The following is a 24,281-nucleotide window of genomic DNA, read 5'->3' on the forward strand; positions in this document are numbered from 1 at the left end:
TGCTGAGGTGGACTTGGGTTTACCAAGAGACGTAAGGTGACCTGGGTTGTCTAGATATCAGGATTATATCACAATAGATCATCAGGGTCTCGGTGACAGGTATTTACTTACACAATTGACCCTATTGTATTGTATCAATCATAAAGTCCACACAAGACATGAAACATCTTAGCACTACTGGAAGTGCTGTAATGAGGTCTAACAGCTTCCAAATGGACAAACCATAACTTTTGTATTACCATGTATTCATACAAAAATGCACAAATATACTTTACTATGTAGATATGCAGATTATACACTTTCTCGTGTAAGAGCCTGGCAGCATATTCAATGCCTGTTCTTAAGAATAGACTATAGTGTCAACACTACATTTTTTAATCGATTATTATTATAAATGCTGGTCAAAGTTAAAATATTGCATTTTAAAAACAATGGTTTTATTACACATTTTCAGTTTAACCTCTCACTTCATTGCTTTCTTCTTGGGGACATTTCTAGCAAAATTCTGTAAATCAGATAGATAGATGGTAGTGAAAAAAAGCATTTAGTAAGCATTCTCAAGACACTGGAACAAGTTTCAGCCTTCCAAGTAAATTTATAACGCTTGCTAGACAAACGAAGCACAGAACATTGTTGTGTTTGCTAGTTGAGATTAGAATTCAAGTATCCTAATACTTTCAATGAAGCTTCTTCAGATATTTTTCTTTTGTTACTTAAAGATAATCGTACTTTGGTCTTATCGACAAGAACATTCTATTTAACTTCCTAATATCATTAATCCATGCTTAATGTAAAAATGTTATTTTCATCAGTGTAGAGTGTGTCATATAAGAGTTAGGTAACATAACACTGAAGTTTGACAACAAACTTAATGGTCAGTTGAATGAAATGGCCAAATAGTATATGGTACACATTCAGAAGGGTTGTGAGTGTCATAAATGTTGTATCAACAGTGAAAATGTACCTATTTTTGGGTTCTAATGTCTATTCTCAATTTCAGTCTTGAGGTGATGAGATAAAAACTAAAAAATGGTATATTGTTGATTACATATAGTAGAGTACCTGTACCTATTTAACAACGGAATAAATGGAAAACTGTTTGACGTGTTAAAACTACATATTAGCATGCCTTGATATCTTAAGTAGGTTGACTATGGAGGTAAATATAGTGTTGAGTTTGAGGGCGTTACAGTACTGGAATTAGACATTTCGATTTTAGACATGAATACGTTACTTTTTTTGCCATTGGAGTGTGACGTTTGTGTATATTATGTTAGAGCAGTTACTAACCTGAAAATTTGATGACATCGCATTTTAAAAATATTAAGAGTTTATTCTATTAGTTTGGAAATATCTGCAAATTTTCGTTCTCTCAGAATTGTATGGATTAAAATTCGAACTTAGTAATTAGATTAGTTTATATATTGGTTGCTATTACACCTCTTTTCTGGAGCCTAGGTTTCGTATAATATAGTTGTAATAGCGTTTACTGTCAATAATTATTGATTAAATTTTAATGAAATATGCTTTGTTTTATTTATAGTGTATGTTATGTTGCTTATATGTTTCCTAGCCAGATGTCTTAACCCCAAACAGGGTTTATTTTATTTTTACATACCGGCCAACAGTTAGTATATAAAAATGACAGTAGAGCAATACAAAATTGTGTTTAAAAATAAACAATAAATATGTAGTGATGAAACCACCAATCAGAGTGGGAAAACATAATTTCAATTTTAACTTATATATAAGGGCCTACCTAAATACATTAGCAGTGTAAAAATGCCATAGATCCATAAAAAGACCTAATCCTCCAAGATGAATCCTAACCTGGTTCTTGAACTACTCCTGACCTAGTTCATGAACTACCATAACCTAGTTAGTGAACCAGTTCAATTAACAAAACTAAATTGATGTTATTGTTTGAAAACAAAAAGAACAAAAGAATCAATAAGAACCTACTTAACAGGCATTTTAAAACTAAAAATACAGGTTTTCATGAACAAAGGGTAATTTCACAGGTCCAATTCTGGAAAAAAACAAATCTATAAATAACCTTACCTATAAAAAAGGTAGGTGAAGATTTCGATAAAACTTTCTATACACATTCAATACATGGTCTACTGTATTATATTACTACTCTCATTCTTAGGCCGCACCTCCGAAAATAGACACGGCCTAAGAATGAGGGTTGTATTGTAGTATAGTAGTATATGTAATGAATGTGTATAGAACGTTTGATCAAAATCAGATTGTACGTTTTTGAGGTATGTGACCATCTATAGGGTTTCTCAGAACTTGTCTTGTTAAATGAGTAGTCCTGAAAATGGCCGCTATAAATGGCGATTATTATCATAAAAGTAGTGTTAGTTCATTTAAAATCTTTATTTGTAGTATTTATCTTCAAGTTATTAAATTAACATATATTTTGTATGGTTTAAGTTGATGAACTAGGTTAGGATTCAGTTAGGAACTAGGTCGAGATACTCATTCTTTTTATGGATGGAATCTATGGCCAGTTTTTACGTCAGCAATACATTTGTCCTGAATAAAACCACATATATTTCAAAGGTTGAAGGTAAGAAATAATGGTACTTTGGGATTATACCGACCACACCAGTATGAAGAACACAAAAATATAAATTTATAGAAACAAACATGATAGAACGAAAAAACAACTCTTTAATTACAAAATTACAAGCATTTCCAGGTATTGTGATCAGTATTGTTGTCGCTGTTATCTTTCTCGAGAATCCCGATTACGGCAGGCCGCGCGGCATCACATGATTATTTAAGTTTTTTGCACGGTACATAATTGCCTTTCCATTAAAATTCAATTTATTTTTCTGATCAGCCCCTCTAGAATTTGATATTTTACTGATAGGTACTATCTCGAGGGATGTTTTTCTTTCGTTGATATTAGCGCGGGGCAGCCGAAGCCCGTGCTGATGGCCGGAGGCACTCGCATTTTGGGTGGCGGAGTGTGATCAAGAATAAAAACAAGTTTTGAGTGTTTTTTTTCAATAAAGAGTTTAGTTTTTGTTTGGCAATGTTTGTTTTTTTTGGAATTTTTGTGTTTGGAGAAATGTAGGGGTAAAACACGGAAGTACAACAAAGCGACGCACCAGCTGAACGGGTGGCGAGACTGCAATCACATTATCTACTATGTTGAGACTGCAGAGCCGCAGATATGTTGTCCACAAACAGCCTCCCCAGACAAGCTACACCTCTCTTGTTGGAGTGCACCCCGTCCCTTGAGAGGTCCTTCCTGCCAACGCAGCAGTGTGCCTCAACGAGACTAACATCAAAGTTGATGCTCATAATTTCAAATTGGGCATTGAGCCTACCAAAACTCCCTAAGTAATCATAACCCAGCAGGGGTCACTTCTGGCTGGTTTATATCTTCCAGTTGAACCTACCACTGGGCACAGCAAAAACCAATGTGTCACTTAAATGTGGGCAAAATTATGGATGTCCAGGAGCGGCACATAGCTAACCGCAAATGTCGTGATCCTGTGGTGCAAGGGTAATTTGATAGGTCTAGTCTACTACGGGAGATGATTGTTGGTGTTTGGTGGGGTTCGTTTCCTATCAGAGGTTCTTGCTAGCCTCAACAAGGGTGTGCCACCCCCTGCCTGCTTTGACTGGAGAGGCTGGTTAAGAGCTGGTCTCTCCTTCTTCCATGGGGACATGAATTTGAGATTAGTGCCCTAATTCTTCCTCATGGATCTCAATAGGAGGCGGCCCCTACCCCCTAACCTTATTCATCCTGAATACCCTGTCACTCCGGACGCAGCGCTAAGGTTCTTATAGGATTAAGCACAATTTATAAGCTTCTTGTCCTAAGAGAGAGAAAAAAAATGTAGTTATGGTTCTCAATTTTTGTGTAAGCGTAAGTGTGTAAACTACATAAGCGCTTATTATAAGCTAATTTTTTGTATGTGTATGCTAATGAAAAGTATTCAAATTTTAGAATTGACTTGATTACTGAATAAAAAAATCTAGAAAAGTAAATGTAGTTTTTTTTATTATACAGCACTTTGTACTTTTCAGAATACCTACTGTTGACCTTCAAGATGAGTTTTTCAAAGCCTTCAAAACTAATTTTCACCCTGGTTGGAGCCTATTATGATGGGTTATACAGCAGTCCTATTAAAACCAAATCTCTGACAAGGTAAGCTTTTCTATTTTAGTGTTTTCTTAACCCTTTTAATCACGGCTAAGTGATGTCCCAAGCCAGTTGTAGATTAAAGTAAATATTTTCAATAAAAGGGCCTATTGTCAATAAAAGGCTTCAATTGAACGAATTAATGAACAGTGGTGAATCTTTTCATGCTAGTATTGTGTGGCTAGATGGATGAAGTCTAGTAAATCATTTTGGGTTTCAGTCCCCATTTCAATCCAAATAATTTTACAGGCCCTAAGGGCCTTTGTCGCTTTAGATATTGTGTTCTCAATGTGTGAGTTCCAAGTCAGCCTCTCATCCAGCACTACACCCAGATACTTGACTGTGACACAGTGTTTTACTTAAGTGAGCATATTCAAGACATGAAGTCAGGATGGCTGTATGGTCTAAGGCCCTAGTCACTTGATTTATGTTTATGTTCTACGAGGAATTTATTATTGAATCATAACCATAATAATACCCTTAAGAGTACAAAAAAAAACATTTAAACCACAATAACACCCAAATTGTAATATGAAAAAGTCTAATCACGTAGGAAAAAAAGTTTTGTAAATTACGACTTTCCAGTTCCAGGGTTAATCAGAATTAGTCTTGCTGAATTAATTTTTATTTGTAATTTAAGAATGTATGTAAAAAGTTTGCAGTGTATCGTTGTAATGTATTAAACATTCATATTCAGGAGTTCTCTTTTGTTATATAGTTTTTAATATAAATGTGTACATAAATATATTTATAAGTATAAATTGCAAATATAACAAAGTAAATAGTAACAATCATTGCAAAGTGAGAATTCAAGTTTCACAGAGAATATCTGTGTTTTTGATTAATAGGAACTGGACTCACATAATTATTTTACTTAGTTTGTTTGTAACATATCTGTTAGTACAATTCTTGTCTTGCCGAAAATACGTTTTTATGGTCACTTATATTCAAAGTTGTTTATTTATTTTAGATGTAAGTTACTAAATGTAACAAAATTGATACTGATGTTAGTTAAATTTGTTGTAATTTTTAATTATTTTAATAATTAATCCTGGGTAATAGTCTATTTTTATTCCAGTTGTGCTGTCGCCACGCTGGCTAACCTGACGTCACAGTATCTCACCGGAGTAAGGAAAATCGACCAGGACAGTCTTGTGGCATTTGGGCTGTTTGGGTAAGTTAATTATTATTTCTGCACTGGCACCTTGAATTATGGACCTCCCTAGTCATACAGACCGTGCGCAGGCTTCAGTTGATCGTCCGCACGGTAACTTAAAATGAAGAACTAAACATTTTTAAAAGCATTGAAAAGAATGTGCTACAGTTTTTAACATAAAATATATAATTGAAAATATAAGAAAAACACGATTCAATTATGAGAACTGGCTTTGGTACGTTTAGTAATACATTAATAAAACACGATTTAGTGTTAGTTTATCTATAATAATGCAATGGCATCACATCATTGTGCTTGGCCCAGGAGAGATCAAGTCAGCATGGTTCTATGTAACAATTGTATAGTAGTGTGTGTACTAATGAAATGAAATGAAAAATGTCTTTATTAGAGGTGACGTTAGGACTATAAAGTCCTCTCTACCACTTAACCTCAATGTTGTGCCTAGTTTAAACAGTAGGTTTGAATATCGCAGGATAAACAAATTTGTAAAACTGAGTACAATCATATGTCATTTCGGGATGTGACATACTAACTGCAGGGGAAAAGTATTGGGTCTGTTTGCAAAAGATAGTGAATGACAATGATAACAGACTTGTCTAAAAGGAATTTAACATATTGTTATTACTATTGTTAAAATTTATTGAAATTTTCGTATATTTGTACTCTATTTTCGTTAATATTTATTTAATTTATTGTAATGTTTCTGTTATGTTCTCACTGTTGTTGTTCTTGTTGAGTTATTGTTATTGTTTTGCATAGATCTATTTATTGTTATTTATATTGTTGACGATATGTCAATCTTTTTTTGGTTGCGGTAGTTATCTTTACTAGCCACTATTTTAATTGTTATTTTAAGCCCATCCAGTGCCATAGACCTTCAATCGGGACAATAAATAAAGCAATAATGAAATAATGTTAATACATACAAACTTATTTGGATTGTATAACCATTTACAATGTGTATTTGACTCTGCTGACAAGTTCTATAACTTAGCAGTACCAGTAATGTATAAACAAATATGTATAAATAAATAAATAATAAAATAAAAAGTAATAAATAAACATATGTAGCCTTCTTCTTCTATTGCCATGCACTTAAGCCTCAAGTGCCTTTTACGCCCCCCGGAAGCACACCATGAGGCCTACCAGTCTATGATTTCAGCAGTTCCACAAACTGCCGAAAACAACCTATCAGGTCCTTCTGGGTAAATTCACCACCCTTGTCCAAACTACCAAAGATGGCATACCGCTAACTAACCACAAGATATCTTGGATAAGATTGTATCTGTGACGTAAAACTTTCTTTTCTTTACGATTATCTGTTCCAACTGCAGGAAACTGCAATATTGAAGTATATGTAAACGTATACGTAACCTCGGTGAAGCATGCTATGCGACACTTGGTCTGATGAACTCCTTCCTACCTCGTAATCTGTATGACTTGTTGTAGACTCCTGTTCGGTGAACTCCTTCCTACCTCGTAATTTGTATGACTTGTAGACTCCTGTTCGGTGAACTCCTTCCTACCTCGTAATTTGTATGACTTGTAGACTCCTGTTCGGTGAACTCCTTCCTACCTCGTAATTTGTATGACTTGTAGACTCCTGTTCGGTGAACTCCTTCCTACCTCGTAATCTGTATGACTTGTTGTAGACTACTGTTCGGTGAACTCCTTCCTACCTCGTAATTTTTATGACTTGTAGACTACTGTTTGGTGAACTCCTTCCTACCTCGTAATTTGTATGACTTGTTGTAGACTCCTGTTCGGTGAACTCCTTCCTACCTCGTAATCTGTATGACTTGTTGTAGACTACTGTTCGGTGAACTCCTTCCTACCTCGTAATTTGTATGACTTGTTGTAGACTACTGTTCGGTGAACTCCTTCCTACCTCGTAATTTGTATGACTTGTTGTAGACTACTGTTCGGTGAACTCCTTCCTACCTCGTAATTTGTATGACTTGTTGTAGACTCCTGTTCGGTGAACTCCTTCCTACCTCGTAATTTGTATGACTTGTAGACTACTGTTTGGTGAACTCCTTCCTACCTCGTAATTTGTATGACTTGTTGTAGACTCCTGTTCGGTGAACTCCTTCCTACCTCGTAATTTGTATGACTTGTAGACTACTGTTTGGTGAACTCCTTCCTACCTCGTAATTTGTATGACTTGTTGTAGACTCCTGTTCGGTGAACTCCTTCCTACCTCGTAATCTGTATGACTTGTTGTAGACTACTGTTTCGGGTGAACTCCTTCCTACCTCGTAATTTTTATGACTTGTAGACTACTGTTCGGTGAAACTCCTTCCTACCTCGTAATTTGTATGACTTGTAGGACTACTGTTTGGTGAACTCCTTCCTACCTCGTAATTTGTATGACTTGTAGACTCCTGTTCGGTGAACTCCTTCCTACCTCGTAATTTGTATGACTTGTAGGACTTCCTGTTCGGTGAACTCCTTCCTACCTTGTAATTTGTATGACTTGTTGTAGACTACTGTTCGTGTGTGAACTCCTTCCTACCTCGTAATTTGTATGGCTTGTTGTAGACTCCTGTTCTGTGAACTCCTTCCTACCTCGTAATTTGTATGACTTGTTGTAGGACTCCTGTTTGGTGAACTCCTTCCTACCTTGTAATTTTGTATGACTTGTTGTAGAACTACTGTTTCGGTGAACTCCTTTCCTACCTCGTAATTTGTATGGCTTGTTGTAGACTCCTGTTCTGTGAACTCCTTCCTACCTCGTAATTTGTATGACTTGTTGTAGACTCCTGTTTGGTGAACTCCTTCCTACCTCGTAATTTGTATGACTTGTAGACTACTGTTCTGTGAACTCCTTCCTACCTCGTAATTTGTATGACTTGTAGACTCCTGTTCGGTGAACCCCTTCCTACCTCGTAATTTGTATGACTTGTAGACTCCTGTTCGGTGAACCCCTTCCTACCTCGTAATTTGTATGACTTGTAGACTCCTGTTCGGTGAACTCCTTTCCTACCTCGTAATCTGTATGACTTGTCGTAGACTCCTGTTCGGTGAACTCCTTCCTACCTCTTAATCTGTATGACTTGTTGTAGGACTCCTGTTCGGTGAAACTCCTTCCTACCTCGTAATCTGTATGACTTGTCGTAGACTCCTGTTCGGGTGAACTCCTTCCTACCTCGTAATCTGTATGACTTGTTGTAGACTCCTGTTTCGGTGAACTCCTTCCTACCTCGTAATTTGTATGGCTTGTTGTAGACTCCTGTTCTGTGAACTCCTTCCTACCTCGTAATTTGTATGACTTGTTGTAGACTCCTGTTTGGTGAACTCCTTCCTACCTTGTAATTTGTATGACTTGTTGTAGACTACTGTTCGGTGAACTCCTTCCTACCTCGTAATTTGTATGGCTTGTTGTAGACTCCTGTTCTGTGAACTCCTTCCTACCTCGTAATTTGTATGACTTGTTGTAGACTCCTGTTTGGTGAACTCCTTCCTACCCTCGTAATTTGTATGACTTGTAGACTACTGTTCTGTGAAACTCCTTCCTACCTCGTAATTTGTATGACTTGTAGACTCCTGTTCGGTGAACCCCTTCCTACCTCGTAATTTGTATGACTTGTAGACTCCTGTTCGGTGAACCCCTTCCTACCTCGTAATTTGTATGACTTGTAGACTCCTGTTCGGTGAACTCCTTCCTACCTCGTAATCTGTATGACTTGTCGTAGACCTCCTGTTCGGTGTGAACTCCTTCCTACCTCTTAATCTGTATGACTTGTTGTAGACTACTGTTCGGTGAACTCCTTCCTACCTCGTAATTTTTTATGACTTGTAGACTACTGTTCGGTGAAACTCCTTCCTACCTCGTTAATTTGTATGACTTGTAGACTACTGTTTGGTGAAACTCCTTTCCTACCTCGTAATTTGTATGACTTGTAGACTCCTGTTCGGTGAACTCCTTCCTACCTCGTAATTTGTATGACTTGTAGGACTCCTGTTCGTGAACTCCTTCCTACCTTGGTAATTTGTATGACTTGTTGTAGACTACTGTTCGGTGAACTCCTTCCTACCTCGTAATTTGTATGGCTTGTTGTAGACTCCTGTTCTGTGAACTCCTTCCTACCTCGTAATTTTGTATGACTTGTTGTAGACTCCTGTTTGGTGAACTCCTTCCTACCTTGTAATTTGTATGACTTGTTGTAGACTACTGTTCGGTGAACTCCTTCCTACCCTCGTAATTTGTATGGCTTGTTGTAGACTCCTGTTCTGTGAAACTCCTTCCTACCTCGTAATTTGTATGACTTGTTGTAGACTCCTGTTTGGTGAACTCCTTCCTACCCTCGTAATTTGTATGACTTGTAGACTACTGTTCTGTGAACTCCTTCCTACCTCGTAATTTGTAATGACTTGTAGACTCCTGTTCGGTGAACCCCTTCCTACCTCGTAATTTGTATGACTTGTAGACTCCTGTTCGGTGAAACCCCCTTCCTACCTCGTAATTTGTATGACTTGTAGACTCCTGTTCGGTGAACTCCTTCCTACCTCGTAATCTGTATGACTTGTCGTAGACTCCTGTTCGGTGAACTCCTTCCTACCTCATTAATCTGTATGACTTGTTGTAGACTCCTGTTCGGTGAACTCCTTCCTACCTCGTAAATCTGTATGACTTGTCGTAGACTCCTGTTCGGTGAACTCCTTCCTACCTCGTAATCTGTATGACTTGTTGTAGACTCCTGTTCGGTGAACTCCTTCCTACCTCGTAATTTGTATGGCTTGTTGTAGACTCCTGTTCTGTGAACTCCTTCCTACCTCGTAATTTGTATGACTTGTTGTAGACTCCTGTTTGGTGAACTCCTTCCTACTACCTTGTAATTTGTATGACTTGTTGTAGAACTACTGTTCGGTGAACTCCTTCCTACCCTCGTAATTTGTATGGCTTGTTGTAGACTCCTGTTCTGTGAACTCCTTCCTACCTCGTAATTTGTATGACTTGTTGTAGACTCCTGTTTGGTGAACTCCTTCCTACCTCGTAATTTGTATGACTTGTAGACTACTGTTCTGTGAACTCCTTCCTACCTCGTAATTTGTATGACTTGTAGACTCCTGTTTCGGTGAAACCCCTTCCTACCTCGTAATTTGTATGACTTGTAGACTCCTGTTCGGTGAACCCCTTCCTACCTCGTAATTTGTATGACTTGTAGACTCCTGTTCGGTGAACTCCTTCCTACCTCGTAATCTGTATGACTTGTCGTAGACTCCTGTTCGGTGAACTCCTTCCTACCTCTTAATCTGTATGACTTGTTGTAGACTCCTGTTCGGTGAACTCCTTCCTACCTCGTAATCTGTATGACTTGTCGTAGACTCCTGTTCGGTGAACTCCTTCCTACCTCGTAATCTGTATGACTTGTTGTAGACTCCTGTTCGGTGAACTCCTTCCTACCTCGTAATCTGTGTGACTTGTCGTAGACTCCTGTTCGGTTAACTCCTTCCTACCTCGTAATCTGTGTGACTTGTCGTAGACTCCTGTTCGGTGAACTCCTTCCTACCTCTTAATCTGTATGACTTGTTGTAGACTCCTGTTCGGTGGTAGTATTCCACACTATTTCTACCTGCTGCTGGACCACGTGGTGCCACACTCCTCCTCCCGTCACTTACTGAAGCAGCTGCTCATAGAGAGGCTCATATTCACGCCACTCTACCAGATGTTCGCGCTCTACATGCTGGCCAGGCTGGAGGTGAGCAATTAGTTAGAGATTTACACAACATAGAAAAAGTAACCCTTTTTCAAACTTCTTAATAAAGAAAATAAAATCAAAAGCATGTAGTAAAGTTCATTAGAGTGCTTATAGTTTTTTCTGAAATACATTTTTCCTTTTATCCCAAAACGAGAAGAAGGTAATTAAAAATGTTGAAACAAAAATGAAAGATCTTACTAAACTAAATCCAACTTGATTTACAAAAATGTTTTATTTTATCCACCAAAAAATAAAGTTTGATGTATTTGTTGTCTTGTCTGTTAGATTAATTGTAACAAGACAGATCTTTAAGGTATATACATATTATTAGTCCATTAATCAAAGTGTAGTTTTTATCAAGTATTTCTCAGCTCTTTTCCCCAATATGGGGATGTAGTCAGGGAGTGATGTGACATTTACAGCAGAATCCCTGCCGTGTAAGTAACTCGCTGTATAAATAGCGTTAAAATTAATAATTATTGTCGCTTATAAGATTATATCTCATTCCAATAAAAAAAAGTGTGAACTATATTTTTGCATTAAGGTGTTATGATTACAGTTTTTACAAACACTAGTTCAAAAGTGTAAAAACTCTAATTATGCAGTGGTGTGGGTAAAAATTATGTCTGGAGGATCTGCCAAGGAAATTAAAATCTACTGAATTTTGTTTTCATCCGTTGACAGTTAGATCTCACAAAAGTTTCAGCCATTTTTGAAGCACAGTTTTTAAGTAACAGTCGACTGAGTGAGTTGATGACCTGCTGAAATCCTATTTAGTCAGTCAGTCAATCCCCATGTACAAGACAAAATCGAGAAAATTTAATTAATAGCACCTGTTTTCAAAGAGATTATAATAATGTCATTCAGTTCAATAATATGTTTGGGTGTTTATAATATTTTTGAATTGATTTCTTGAGATTAATTTTCGAAAAAGATACAGACCTGTACATCCAAGATATTTGGGTACAGTGTCTACCTTTATGACACGGTTAAAAGCATAGATTGGTTGTATACATTTTATTTCGCTAAATTATTTTGTATTTTCTGGGGTTTAATTATTGAAATATAGCAAGTGTATTAACAGAATTCCTGTGTAATTGAAAATAGTAGCCAGTACTTAAGTGTACCTAACATGTAAGTCAGCATTTTGCAAAAAAAGTCATTGACAATAAAGATATGCTGTGTTGATCAGAAACATAGTTTATTTGGTACTTTGGGATTATACCGACCACACCCAGACATGAATCGTTATTTCACATTTCGTTTCTACTGATTACTAGATTAGCGTAGAACAATATTTCGTCAATATAAAACAGGAATTGTCTTATCGCAAACCCCTCCCCATCCTCAGACAGAGGTCAAAGTCGAGCGTCTAGTAGATAACGTGATTGCAGAGTTTCGCCGCCCGTTCAGCTGGTGCATCGCTTTGTTGTACTTCCGTGTTTTACCTCTACATTTCTCCAAACACAAAAATTCAACAAAAACAAACATTTACCAAACTAAACTCTTTATTAAAAAAACACTAAAAACTTGTTTTTATTCTTGATCACATTCCGCCACCCAAAATGCGAGTGCCTCCGGCCATCAGCGCGGGCTTTGGCAGCAGCACCTTCGGTGCTGCCCCGCGCTGATGTCGACGAAAGAAAAACATCCCTCGAGATAGTACCTATCAGTAAAATATCAAATTCTAGAGGGGCTAATCAGAAATATAAATTGAATTGTAATGGAAAGGCAATTATGTACCGTGCAAATCACGTGATGCCGCGCGGCCTGCCGTAATCAGGATTCTCGAGAAAGATAAGATAACAACGACAACAATACCGATCACAATACCTGGAAATGCTTGTAAGTTTGTAATTTTGTAATTGAAGAGTTGTTTTTTTCGTTCTATCATGTTTGTTTCTATAAATTTCTATTTTTGTGTTCTTCATACTGGTGTGGTCGGTATAATCCCAAAGTACCGTTTATTTATATTATTGAGCATTGAACACATATTTCCCACAAAGGTACTGGTGAAAACATAGGTCAAAGCAAGAATATAGTGTTAAATGTGGAATTAGTTTTACAAGGTCAAACTTTATTATACGTTTCACATGTACAACTACCACACCTTGCCAACCACTTTTTAACTTAGAATCAACTATCTCACTGTTGAAGGTGAACTATAAACATTCTCATCACATAAATATATTCTCTTGTATGCCATATTCCCAGTGCATAGTTCCACTCTAAACCAGTACCATGTATATGACGAAAAACACAGCTGCTTTTATGGGATGATTTGTTAGCTGGTAGTCGAAGTGGTTGTCTATGTACTCAGCAACCGCCACGAAAGAGAATATTCTCAGAACAATGGTCACTACACCGAAAAACATTTTGGTGAAGTTGCACAAACTGAATTCTGAAAATAAATACGGTAATTATTTATAGCACAAATTACAGTGACTTAAAGTTGTTATCACAAATTGCTTTATAGAACAACATATTTATAAATGTAACAGTACAAAGTTTATTATTAGATAAACAGCTCTTTAGATATTATTATTGTTAATTTGCCTATATTCTTGTTGTCAAATTTGTTAATTAAACCATATGATTTATCAATCTAAAATAAACTTCTGTTTTAGTATAAAACCAGGTGATCTTAAAGTCCAGGTTTTATGTCCAAAAATATGTTCTATTCTCTACATTTCTCTATTGGAGTTCCCTTTAAATAATCTTGTACAAAATAAAGTCTTTTTTCATGTTTTCATTAGTTAAGTAAAAACTGAATCATACAAATTAGTGCAGCCAATTTGGATAATTCAAACCTTTTTTGTTATTTGAAACTTTGGATAGTTTGAACCACAGGCAACCTATGTTTAGACATCTCACTGGAATAATAGGGCAAGTGCCTCGCTAAAAATTTTGATCTAATTTGGGTCGCTGGATATTGCAACAATGTCCACCAGCACTTATACTGATAAGCGTCACAAGCGTCAATATGTGTGAAGCAGTGTACAGGATTGCAGTGGTGATTTTGCCCTGTTTTTATTGCTGCTGTTGTATAAGGACAGTGTTAGCTACATCCATCCTTATAATAATCCTTAAGTGCTCCATGCTTGAACATTACCAAGCTCCTTTAAAATAATATGCATTTGTCAACAGAAATAGAAGTAAATGAGTAGAAAGATAATATTGTTGAGTGAAGGATTTCATTGAAAAATAAAACATTGAATAAATACTCTTATGTGTTATGAATAGATATTATACTTGATGTGTAAAAGTAATAGATAATGGAAAGAACAAAATTAGTTATTTTTACAATTTATATGGTTGCTATACCAAGTTAAGTAAAACTTGATATAGATATTATCAAGTTTTTATATTCTAAGTTATTATAAGTTTTATTCTTATAAGTTATTATAAATTATATGTTAAATTATAATAAATGTATTATAATAATTATTATAATAAATAATAATATAATAAAAAATAATTATAATAAATATAATATATATATATAATATAAAATAAATTTATTAATTTATAAATTATTATAAGTTATATTCTAAGTTATTATAAGTTAGATATTCTATAACATTAAAATACATATCAAGAAATATATTTGATTTGCAGTCAAGTACTTAGCGTTAATTAAGGTCAATTAAAACCTCCATTCTTTTACATACCTGTATATACTCAATTAAACGTAATTGATATGATTGCTTAGCGTTAATAGGTTCTTAATACTTTCGGTCTTGGTTAGTCTAATAGTGGAAACAAGCAATGATATTTAGAAAGGTTTTAACCCCTCATTGTAAAAGATCAGTAGTTGTTTACAGATTTCTGTTGCATGCAAATAGAATAACAAAAGACAGTCTTATAACCCAATGTATCCTCTTAATACTATAAATAAAAATTATTTTTAGTGATTTATTTATTAAAAAAAATTCAAATAATATGATTTAAAACGATTTTATCAGCTCTCATAATGGCAAGTTGTTATTTTCATATCTGTAGATAGTAATCTCATAGATCCTTCATTGTATTATTAGTCGTTGTGAATGAAACTATTGTCATATCATTAGTCAGATATTACACAACGGAAATAATTGTAAATTATTGAGATTTTCTAAGAAATAATGTCACGATTAAAAAAATATATTTCTTTGTTAGTTTACAGTTATTATTGGTGTTTTCAAAATATTCAATTTTAGGTATATACGAGGTGTGTTCAAAAAGTATTGCGAATTTTGTGTATTTTCAAAAATTATTTATTTATTCGTGAATATCTATTTTGTCCTCTTCAAAGTAATCCCCCTGGGATATTATATACTTGTGCCAACGTTTTTTCCAATCTTCGAAGCACTTCAAAAAATCATATTTTGTATCTTGTTCAGCTCCTCCTTCGATGCTGTCTCTATCTCGTCAATGGTGGCGTAGCGTTGTCCTTTCATGGGCCCCTTCAGTTTCGGGAACAAGAAAAAGTCACAGGGGGCCAGATCTGGGGAATACGGTGGCTGCGGTATCATTAGTGTGTTGTTTTTGGCCAAAAAGTCGTGTACAAGCAGCGATGTGTGAGCAGGGCCGTTATCGTGGTGCAAAAGCCAATTTTTGTTTTCCCACAAATTCAGGCGTTTCTGGCGGATTACTTCGCGCAAATTGCGCATAACTTGCAGGTAATATTCCTTATTCACCGTTCTACCTTGTGGCAAGAACTCATGATGCACCACGCGCCTGCAATCGAAGAAAACTGTAAGCAAAACATTCACATTCGACCGAACTTGGCGTGCTCTTTTCGGTCTTGGTTCGTGCGGCAGCTTCCATTGAGATGATTGAACTTTGGTTTCCACGTCATAACCATAAACCCACGATTCGTCACCAGTTATGACCCTCTGGAGCAAATTCGGGTCGTTGTGAACAGATTCCAATATCTCATTAGCAATGTTCATGCGATGCTGTTTTTGATCGAAATTGAGCAATTTTGGTATGACTTTTGCGGCAACCCGTCTCATGCCCCAATTATCCATTAAAATCGAATGGCACGAGCCAATCGATATGTCTAGGTCCTCGGAAATTTCTCTAACGGTGATTCGACGATTGGCCAATACCATTTTCTTCACTCCATGAATTTTTTCGTCTGTTGTTGAAGTGCTCGGGCGTCCGGCACGCTCTTCGTCGTTCACATCTTCTCGGCCTTCTGAAAACATTTTGTACCACCGATAAACGTTACTTTTGTCCAAAGTAGCTTCTCCGTATGCCACAGTCAACATTCGGAATGCATCCGCGCACTTAATTTTGTTTTTCACACAAAATTTGGTACAGGTTCTTTGTTCCATTTTTTTGAATAGGTAAAAATCGAAGACGAACCAAAACACATGCAAACAAAGCAGCTGTCAACAATTAACTGAACATTCAAAATGGCCGAAATTGTCAACATAAATGAGAGACATATGTACCAACATAACGTCACAAAAAAATGAAAATTCGAATATACGTAACCCGCGAAAATTCAAAATTCGCGATACTTTTTGAACACACCTCGTATAATTATTACACAAGAAACTGGGGTTAACCATTCAGGTTTATTTCTAAAAGTTATTTTTTTCTTGATTAACTCAAGCTACTGCTCCCCACACAATGATTTTTAGTTTATTAAACGGAATAAACCTTAAACTGTATTAAGTAGATTGGTAATTCTTAATCTATTTGTAGCGTGAAACACTACTCAGTCTACGATTTCATGACGTACCTTAGCAACTCATTTCCAATATCCCTCAAAGGACACCTGAGTTGTTTATTGTAAAAAAGCTAATCAGTGTTGTTAAAACATCGTTGGTAGTTTTGAGATATAGTTAGCCAATATACGTGATTTCCATTTTTAGTGTTACTATTTTCTCGAAGTAACTTCTTTTATATTTCTAAATAATTTGAAATTGAAACAAAATATGCCCTTACCTCTCATTGTAATTTGCTTTACATATAATCTTGAATAAATGTTCCATCACTGGAAATGTTTGTCATACAGTCATTTACAAACAGCAAATACAAAACTAAGAGGTTGCATATGTTTTAATTCTAGGAATTGCCATGTTCATTCTTGGATAGGCAATCATATGTTCAAAAACATTTTCAACGATTAATAGTGCACTTTTTTAAAGCCATGTCATATTTTTGTTTTATTAGCCACCTATTTTTATTGTAATTACCATAGCTAACAATTTTATTGATTTCAATATATTACAGTATTCTAGCTAATTATGGCTTATGGATGTTTTCCAGAGCAAGACTCACAACCAAGCCATGAGTCCATTGATTGTGATATACTGGCCACTACTTAAGGCCAATTGGTTATTTGTCACAATTCTGCAGGCTTTCAGCAAGTTCACTAATGTTGATAAATGTTTTCCAGAGCAAAACTCACAACCAAGCCATGAGTCAGCTAATTGTGATCTACTGGCCACTACTTAAAGCCAATTGGTTATTTGTCACAATCCTGCAGGCTCTTAATCTGAAATTTGTGCCTCCTTTGGTGAGTAATTTACAACTTTATATTGAGTTTTTGTTTATTTATCATGTAATTCTTTTAGGATGAGTGGGCTATTAATAGTCCTCAAATTACATTGTTCAATAAGACGAGTGGGCTATCCTTATATCCTTAGCCCGCTTTTTGTTTTAATATGTATGAGTCGCAAAACATTGTAAAATCATGATTCTCTATGTTAACGTATGTTCTGTGACCTTTCTAAAAATATTTTAGCGGTCATGTTAGTAGTATATGTCATGTACATGCCTATTACATCGTGTTCCAGCTGTGTCAGACAGGCGTTTGTGTTGCTTATTTGTGTGTAATAGTGTATGTTATCCTTACCAATCAACGTACAATTTTGTACTTTAGTAAAAAAATAAAGTAAGAAATTTAAGATTGTTGACTTCCAAAGTAAGTTTATTTTTTGTTCTTGTAATAAATTAACAGTAAAAAAAAAACAGAATGGAAGTGTTTAAAACTTTTTTCTTTTGAATTAAACGATGTTTAAATAGTGTTATATTGTAGCCAATTTTATTGTGAGTTATAGGATACAGAACTATGTGCATAAAACTTTTAATACTATATTAATAATGTATTTATAAAACGTATGCACTTTCCCTATGTTTATTTTTGTTTTCTTCAGTACACTCTTCTGAGAAAAGTAGACAATTCAAAGTGTGTCTGGTAATACAATGCAACCTCATTAAGTCAGACTAGCCGAGACCGACATAACAAAAATCAGGGTTAAACGGAGAATGTTGAAAAAATAAAGAACATGTACAAACAATACAATATTCTTTCATTGCGTAAAAACACTTGAAATACACATCATGATTATATATAATACAGTATATACTGTTTAATTTTTCTGAATTAATTTAGTTAGTTTGAGTTGCGTCAGCTTTGAATGTCGTTTCTGTGCCACGTGAACACGCATCCTTGTCAACATGAGAAGCTCGCTGGTTTTGTATTTAAATTATTATAATTTGAAAGAAATGGAACTATGTTAAGTTATTAATGTAAATATGTTAGTTCAATATTTAATGATGGTAAGTGGTAGAGATGACTTTATAGTCCTAACTTCACCTTTAATGAAGTAATTTTTCATTTAATTTCAAACAAAAATTTTTTTATTTTGCTTCAAAATTGTAATTTAAAATTTCATTTTTAAAAATTTAAATTTAAGTAGACATATTAAGACATTTAAAACACTATAATTCCTTATATTTATTATAGTTTAGCAGTTTGACAGTTCAATATAAAACTTAAGTTTAACAAATATCAGGTACTAGTAGTTACCTGTAGCTTTGCATGCAATTTCATTTTGAAACACAGAGACACTGTGACCATATTTATTTTAAATGGCATTGCAAACCGTTTTGAGAAAAGTGATAGTCACTGAAAGATGTTCCAATCTCTTGTCCCATTTTAGATTTAAGTTAAAAGATGGTGCCTTATAACAATTAGTGTTGGAGAGTGAAACTGTATTTTATATTCACTTCTGAAATGTCTTTCCAACATTTCATGATATTTTATTGAATATTTCAACGATTTCAGTAACAATGCAACTATCTAAAGCCAGCGTAGAGAAGTCCTAAAGTCTAAAGGGAGACTAAAGTCAAAGTTCATAGCATTTCAGTTAGCACGCTTATGATATAATAATTAGTGGCAATTTTCTGCAGTTAATTAAAACCCCAATAAAAACAAACGCAGGCAAAGAAATGCTTCTGCATGTAACATGACATTTGTCAAGTGTAACTAACTGTCTGATAGATGAATAACGACAAACATTTATTATCACCTTTGTAAATGTGTACAAATACCTATTATTGTTGACTTTGACAGGTGATTTACATCCATATGGATGTACTGGATAATGGTTTGTTAAGAGAGTTTTGAAGACCAACTTTATTATATTATTTGATACATCATGGAATATGTATTTGATGGAATATGGACTCTTACATCATGGGATATTAAAAATAAAACCTCTAACCTTGTTTCAATTATTTCTTGAATCAAAACTTCAATCTTTTATAGGATTAACAAATTTTTCAAACAAGAATGGAAGACATTTATTCCTGTATAATTAATTACTTATGTAACGCCAAACACGGATTTAAGAATTATTGTGTTATTTACCAAACTAGACCAAGCCATAATAAAAAAATCCATAATTAATATTCATTAAAAATGTTGTAATTAAATATTGTGTTCAGTGTAATTTAACTTTCTTTTAACATCAGCATTGAAAAGCATTTATTGGTATAATAAGTCAATAGAGAGTATTTAAAAGTTAAAATTTAACTTACAATAATCACGTCGTTCTAAACCGTATTAGCCATCTAGTGGAGTGTTACACTCATAGTAACAGATGTATTGTGTGTGATATTTATGTTACAACAGTTTTAGCCATTTGTTTGGTGTAACTTTCAAAATTAAAATCAGTCCCATTGAATAAACTTAACTTTCTTCTTGCAGTTTTCCACCCAATACTTGTATGAAGAAAACACTTTTATTTAACAAAATAGGATTTTTAGTCACTGCAAAGTGTATCTTGAAGGAGTTATTTTCTGTTATTTAAAATTTAAACAATATATTTAATATATTTAGCTGAAATTAAATTTTAATGATACAAAATTTTTCAGTTGAGGGTGCTAGCGAACAACCTAATAGGGTACGTCTGGACTGTGTTTCTCGCTCACATGAAGCGGAAAGTTGACTCTCGCAGAAGTAAACATGACTGATAGTCTCAGACTACAGGACTATAATCACTCAGCTGTGAGCGTTCAACATTCCTCCACCACTGTCTGGGATAGTTATACAGTTTGTTTTTCTGTTTTACAACTATTGTATGTACTAAGGGACATTACCGATACACCGTATTTCCTACAACATAATGGATCATATATACTACTTTTTGTATATATATAATGTATATCCTCTGTGAATTTTATATCTTGATAAAGGAGCTCTTGTTTTTTTTAGACATAAGTAGATTTCAGACTCTTCAAACGAGAAAACGTTCGCTAAATTTGTTTCCTCTGCAAACATTTGATAGACCATACATTTTTTCACTCAAAATTTACCTTTTTACTTCAGTTTTACGAATGGACGTAATAGAAGAGTTGGATCAGACATATAAATAAAATGTCTATAATATAAATTTTTATCTCTACTAACGCAAGAAGTCAGCACTGCTGATTTTAAAAGGAATTACTAGCCCTTTTAACATTTATACAAGATGAATAAAGAAAGTAATGTAACCCATTGTTTTCTAAATGAGCGTGTGTTTAAAAAACACTTGTGTAATAATAATCATGTAATTTATTTTAGTGTTTTTCTGTAATGCAATTAAAAAACCCCTGTTGTTTCAGTGTGTATCTAAATATGTTCCACATAGGTGCTCGTAGAATGTCATTGTATTGTGTTTATTGAATAGGAGCAGTACACTGTATCCTAGAAGCTGTTAACCCTTTGAGTGCCAAGTATTTATTGAGTGGGTGTACTGAAAAGTGCCAGGTATATTTCTATTGTGTGCACCTAAAAGTGCCAGCACTTTTGAAGGCATTTTGCAAGGTTTCAGTAAAAACTTCACAGTTTGATTATTTAATAAGCTATCAACATAGTTTTTTGTAATTATTCTTTGGAAACTCTTGCCCAATTAACATAAAATAACAAAGTTATAAAATAAATGTAGGAATATCAAAAATGGACTTACGTCAAAAAACTCCAGAATTTATTTAAATTTCATTTTTCAACCTAATTATCATTACCTAAACAATCATATCCTTTTCTTTATCCATATCACTGGAATGGGTATTCAGTTGTCTATAAATCTTGAAAAATGTATATCATTATCTTCAATAATGAGTAAGTTATACAACATTTAAGAAACTAATGTCACATTGTTTCCGGTAACCATGTCAACAAAAAATGTTTATATGTGAGTTCTAGATTGATTTTCGTTAAAGTCAATTGATCGGAAGTATACTACAACAATTTATTTTGAAAAGAACAGTTCTTTACAAACAATTGAACATAATATTGTTTTCGATTTTTTTCCTGAACGTCCGGTAAAATCGGACATTGGCACTTTTCAGACAACTTTTACGTCCGGTAAAATCAGACGTTGGCATTCAAAGGGTTAAGATTGATAATGTTAACTCACACTTGTGAAATGCGAAGAACTATATGGTTTCATGAAGGGTTAAGAACTGACAGCAGTAACATGGTTCCACAAGAAATTCACAGTTATTACTGCGTTTTAGTGAGTTACAACTAGTTCACCTAGTTTACGTTCTCACTTCTTGACAGAAAACATTCAATTCTATATTTGTCATTTAAGAAGTGTTTGTTTTATAGAATTAATCAGATGACTCCAATCAGCAAATCGTTTCAACACTCTAGAATGCGATGTTTCCTTCTTTATTACCGGACTGGCTCGTGTTATATTTTATTCAGATAAATTTTGTATAGTATTATACTATTAGTCTAAATATTATTTTACTGCACAATAAGTGTAATAGTGTGCCTCATTGTTAGAAGTCCATTGATGTTTTTTGTAATGCAAACAATTGAGGGTATGTATTCTCAGTAGTGTGTATAATTAGGTATTTTTGTAATATATTTTAAAAACTATGCTTGTTGTGACAGTTGTAGTACACCAACTTAACAATTTCAGCAGGCGTTGTAAGTTGAAGGAATGAAACATAAATTTGAGATGGATCTAGATATTATAAAGACATTGTTTTGAGCTTGCTGCTCTTATAGAAGCACAATTTTATCCAGGAATAGGTATATTGGAAATGTACGTAAAAGTTAACAATTTTGTAATGCTACAGCAGAATTGTAAACTTATATTGTTTGATAGACTATAATTTTTATCTTATAGAATATACAGTAAGATACAACTGTTCAATGTGATTTTAAAAATATTTCCGCTGTAAGGTGTAAACCTGTGTTACATAAATTTGGTTCCAGTTTAATATTATATATACGTTATACAGTGGAGTCCCGCTAATCCGAACACGTGTAATCCGAACGTCGGTTAATCCGAACGTCGGTTAATAATCCGAACAGGTCCAGGAGGAATTATTTATAACGATAATGAACAGTTATAGGAACTAATTACATAAAAAAATGAAAATGGGTGCATCATTTATGTACGAAAACAAAGAAAACTTTAATTAAATAGACATACAGTATTTTATTAAGACAAATTGTGTACGGTACAGTACATAAATAATGAAGTTAAATACAGTACCAAATTGAAACTTATAGGTTAAGTATGAGTTAAATTACTGTATTAACCCTTTTAACCCCGGCCATTAAATCAAGTGATGTGCCAGAAATCCCAAGCCATTTTCAGACAAAATGTAAGGGTTTTGTAAAAAATTCATAACTCAGTTTATTTTTTAAGATATTTAGGTAATTCTTTTTTTGTTTTACTTCTTTATACATGTAGCTTACACAAATATACAAATAAAATTATTATTTTGAAAGTAATTTTTTTTAAATGCATATACATATATAAAAATAAATAAAAATGAAAAAATTTCAAGTTTGATCATGGAAACCATATAGATAAAAAAAATATTTGACACAAAAATACCCATTTAATTTATGATATATTTAAATCCTTAATAAAACGAAACAAAAATTATAGGCCTAACTTATTTACAAATTGAGTAACATCAATTTTTGTAAAGCCGTGTAAATTTTTTTTTTGCCATTTCTGGGCAAGGCAATGTAACAAGACCTTTGAAATTCACAGTACTTAAAATAAACATAAAACCAAAGTTTATTTCTGACAAAATAAACTAAAAACTGTTCATAATCTAAATTTTAAAAAAGTTTTAAAACAATATTTACATCACTACAAAATGTAAATTTTCAAGATATCCATCACTCAAAATCGTCGTCACTAATCACATCCACACCATTTGCAACTAGGCTACTAATTATTGTATTTTCACTTAAGGGAGACTTTGAACAATGTCTTTTACTCATTTTGAAATAAAACAAATAATAAACTAAACTTTAAACTGCCGTACTTTATACTGCTTTAACCTAAAACTGTTGAAGAAAACGGAATATTCACAACCACGTGATATACAGCTGTCTGCAACAAGCGTGAGCGTCAGTCGAGACGAACTGCAGTTGCTCAGTCATAGACTGACAAAATACGAAGTCAAACCATTACAAACTAATATATTTCGATGCAAAATATCTTTGTGCACAAGTCTGTGAAATTTCAAAGCATTTGGTGAAATAGGTGGCCAGTAAAGTAATAAAAAGTGCACGTCCGCACTATAACGGACGTCGGGAGTTGACGCCATTTTTACGACGTCCGTATAGTACGGACGTCGGGGTTTAAAAGGGTTAAGAAGTGAAATGAAACAAAAATTGGACGTACAGTACTGTATTATTATTGAGTACAATATTAATTGTTAAAAGACATAAATTCAGTTATTGTCTTCTGTCGCATTTGAAGAGAGTCTATTGGATGACGCGTAGTTTTCGTACAACTATTGAACGCATGGACCCGTACAATATCCAGTACGCTCACACTAAATACGGTAAATGTGCTTGGTAATTCTCAAACACGTTTATTTGTCAAGAAATACAATGCAACAGTCAGAAAACATGTTTTAATAAACAATGTTGATAATTCTATAACAAACTAGACCCATTCTCAAGTTTAAAACCGTATTTTTCTGT

At 34.2% G+C, this 24,281-nt stretch overlaps 1 protein-coding gene across 2 annotated transcripts; it reads left to right on the forward strand.

The window, feature by feature from the left end:
* The first annotated feature begins 1,225 nt into the window (after positions 1-1,225).
* LOC124374527 (PXMP2/4 family protein 3-like) lies at positions 1,226-22,479 on the forward strand. Of its 2 annotated transcripts, none has more exons than XM_046832728.1 (6): positions 1,226-1,380; positions 4,054-4,174; positions 5,247-5,342; positions 10,885-11,047; positions 17,442-17,561; positions 20,207-22,479. In XM_046832728.1, the coding sequence occupies exons 2-6, from the start codon at positions 4,077-4,079 to the stop codon at positions 20,303-20,305; spliced, it is 576 nt and encodes a 191-aa protein (XP_046688684.1). In that variant the 5' UTR covers positions 1,226-1,380; positions 4,054-4,076; the 3' UTR covers positions 20,306-22,479. The 2 variants fall into 2 exon arrangements, with proteins under 2 accessions (XP_046688684.1, XP_046688685.1); XM_046832729.1 differs by lacking the exon at positions 1,226-1,380 and adding an exon at positions 1,440-1,458.
* The last annotated feature ends 1,802 nt before the right edge of the window (positions 22,480-24,281 follow it).

Source organism: Homalodisca vitripennis, unplaced genomic scaffold (genome assembly GCF_021130785.1).
Source record: "Homalodisca vitripennis isolate AUS2020 unplaced genomic scaffold, UT_GWSS_2.1 ScUCBcl_8801;HRSCAF=17059, whole genome shotgun sequence".
Classification (NCBI taxonomy): domain Eukaryota; kingdom Metazoa; phylum Arthropoda; class Insecta; order Hemiptera; family Cicadellidae; genus Homalodisca; species Homalodisca vitripennis.

What these genes read in the sequence shown, in the direction of transcription:
- LOC124374527 (XM_046832728.1), top strand. Translation starts at nt 4,077, where the DNA reads ATGAGTTTTTCAAAGCCTTCAAAACTAATTTTCACCCTGGTTGGAGCC. An exon ending in GTGGCATTTGGGCTGTTTGG is followed by an intron (nt 5,343 to 10,884) that starts GTAAGTTAATTA and finishes GACTTGTTGTAG; the next exon opens with ACTCCTGTTCGGTGGTAGTA. An exon ending in TGAAATTTGTGCCTCCTTTG is followed by an intron (nt 17,562 to 20,206) that starts GTGAGTAATTTA and finishes AAAATTTTTCAG; the next exon opens with TTGAGGGTGCTAGCGAACAA.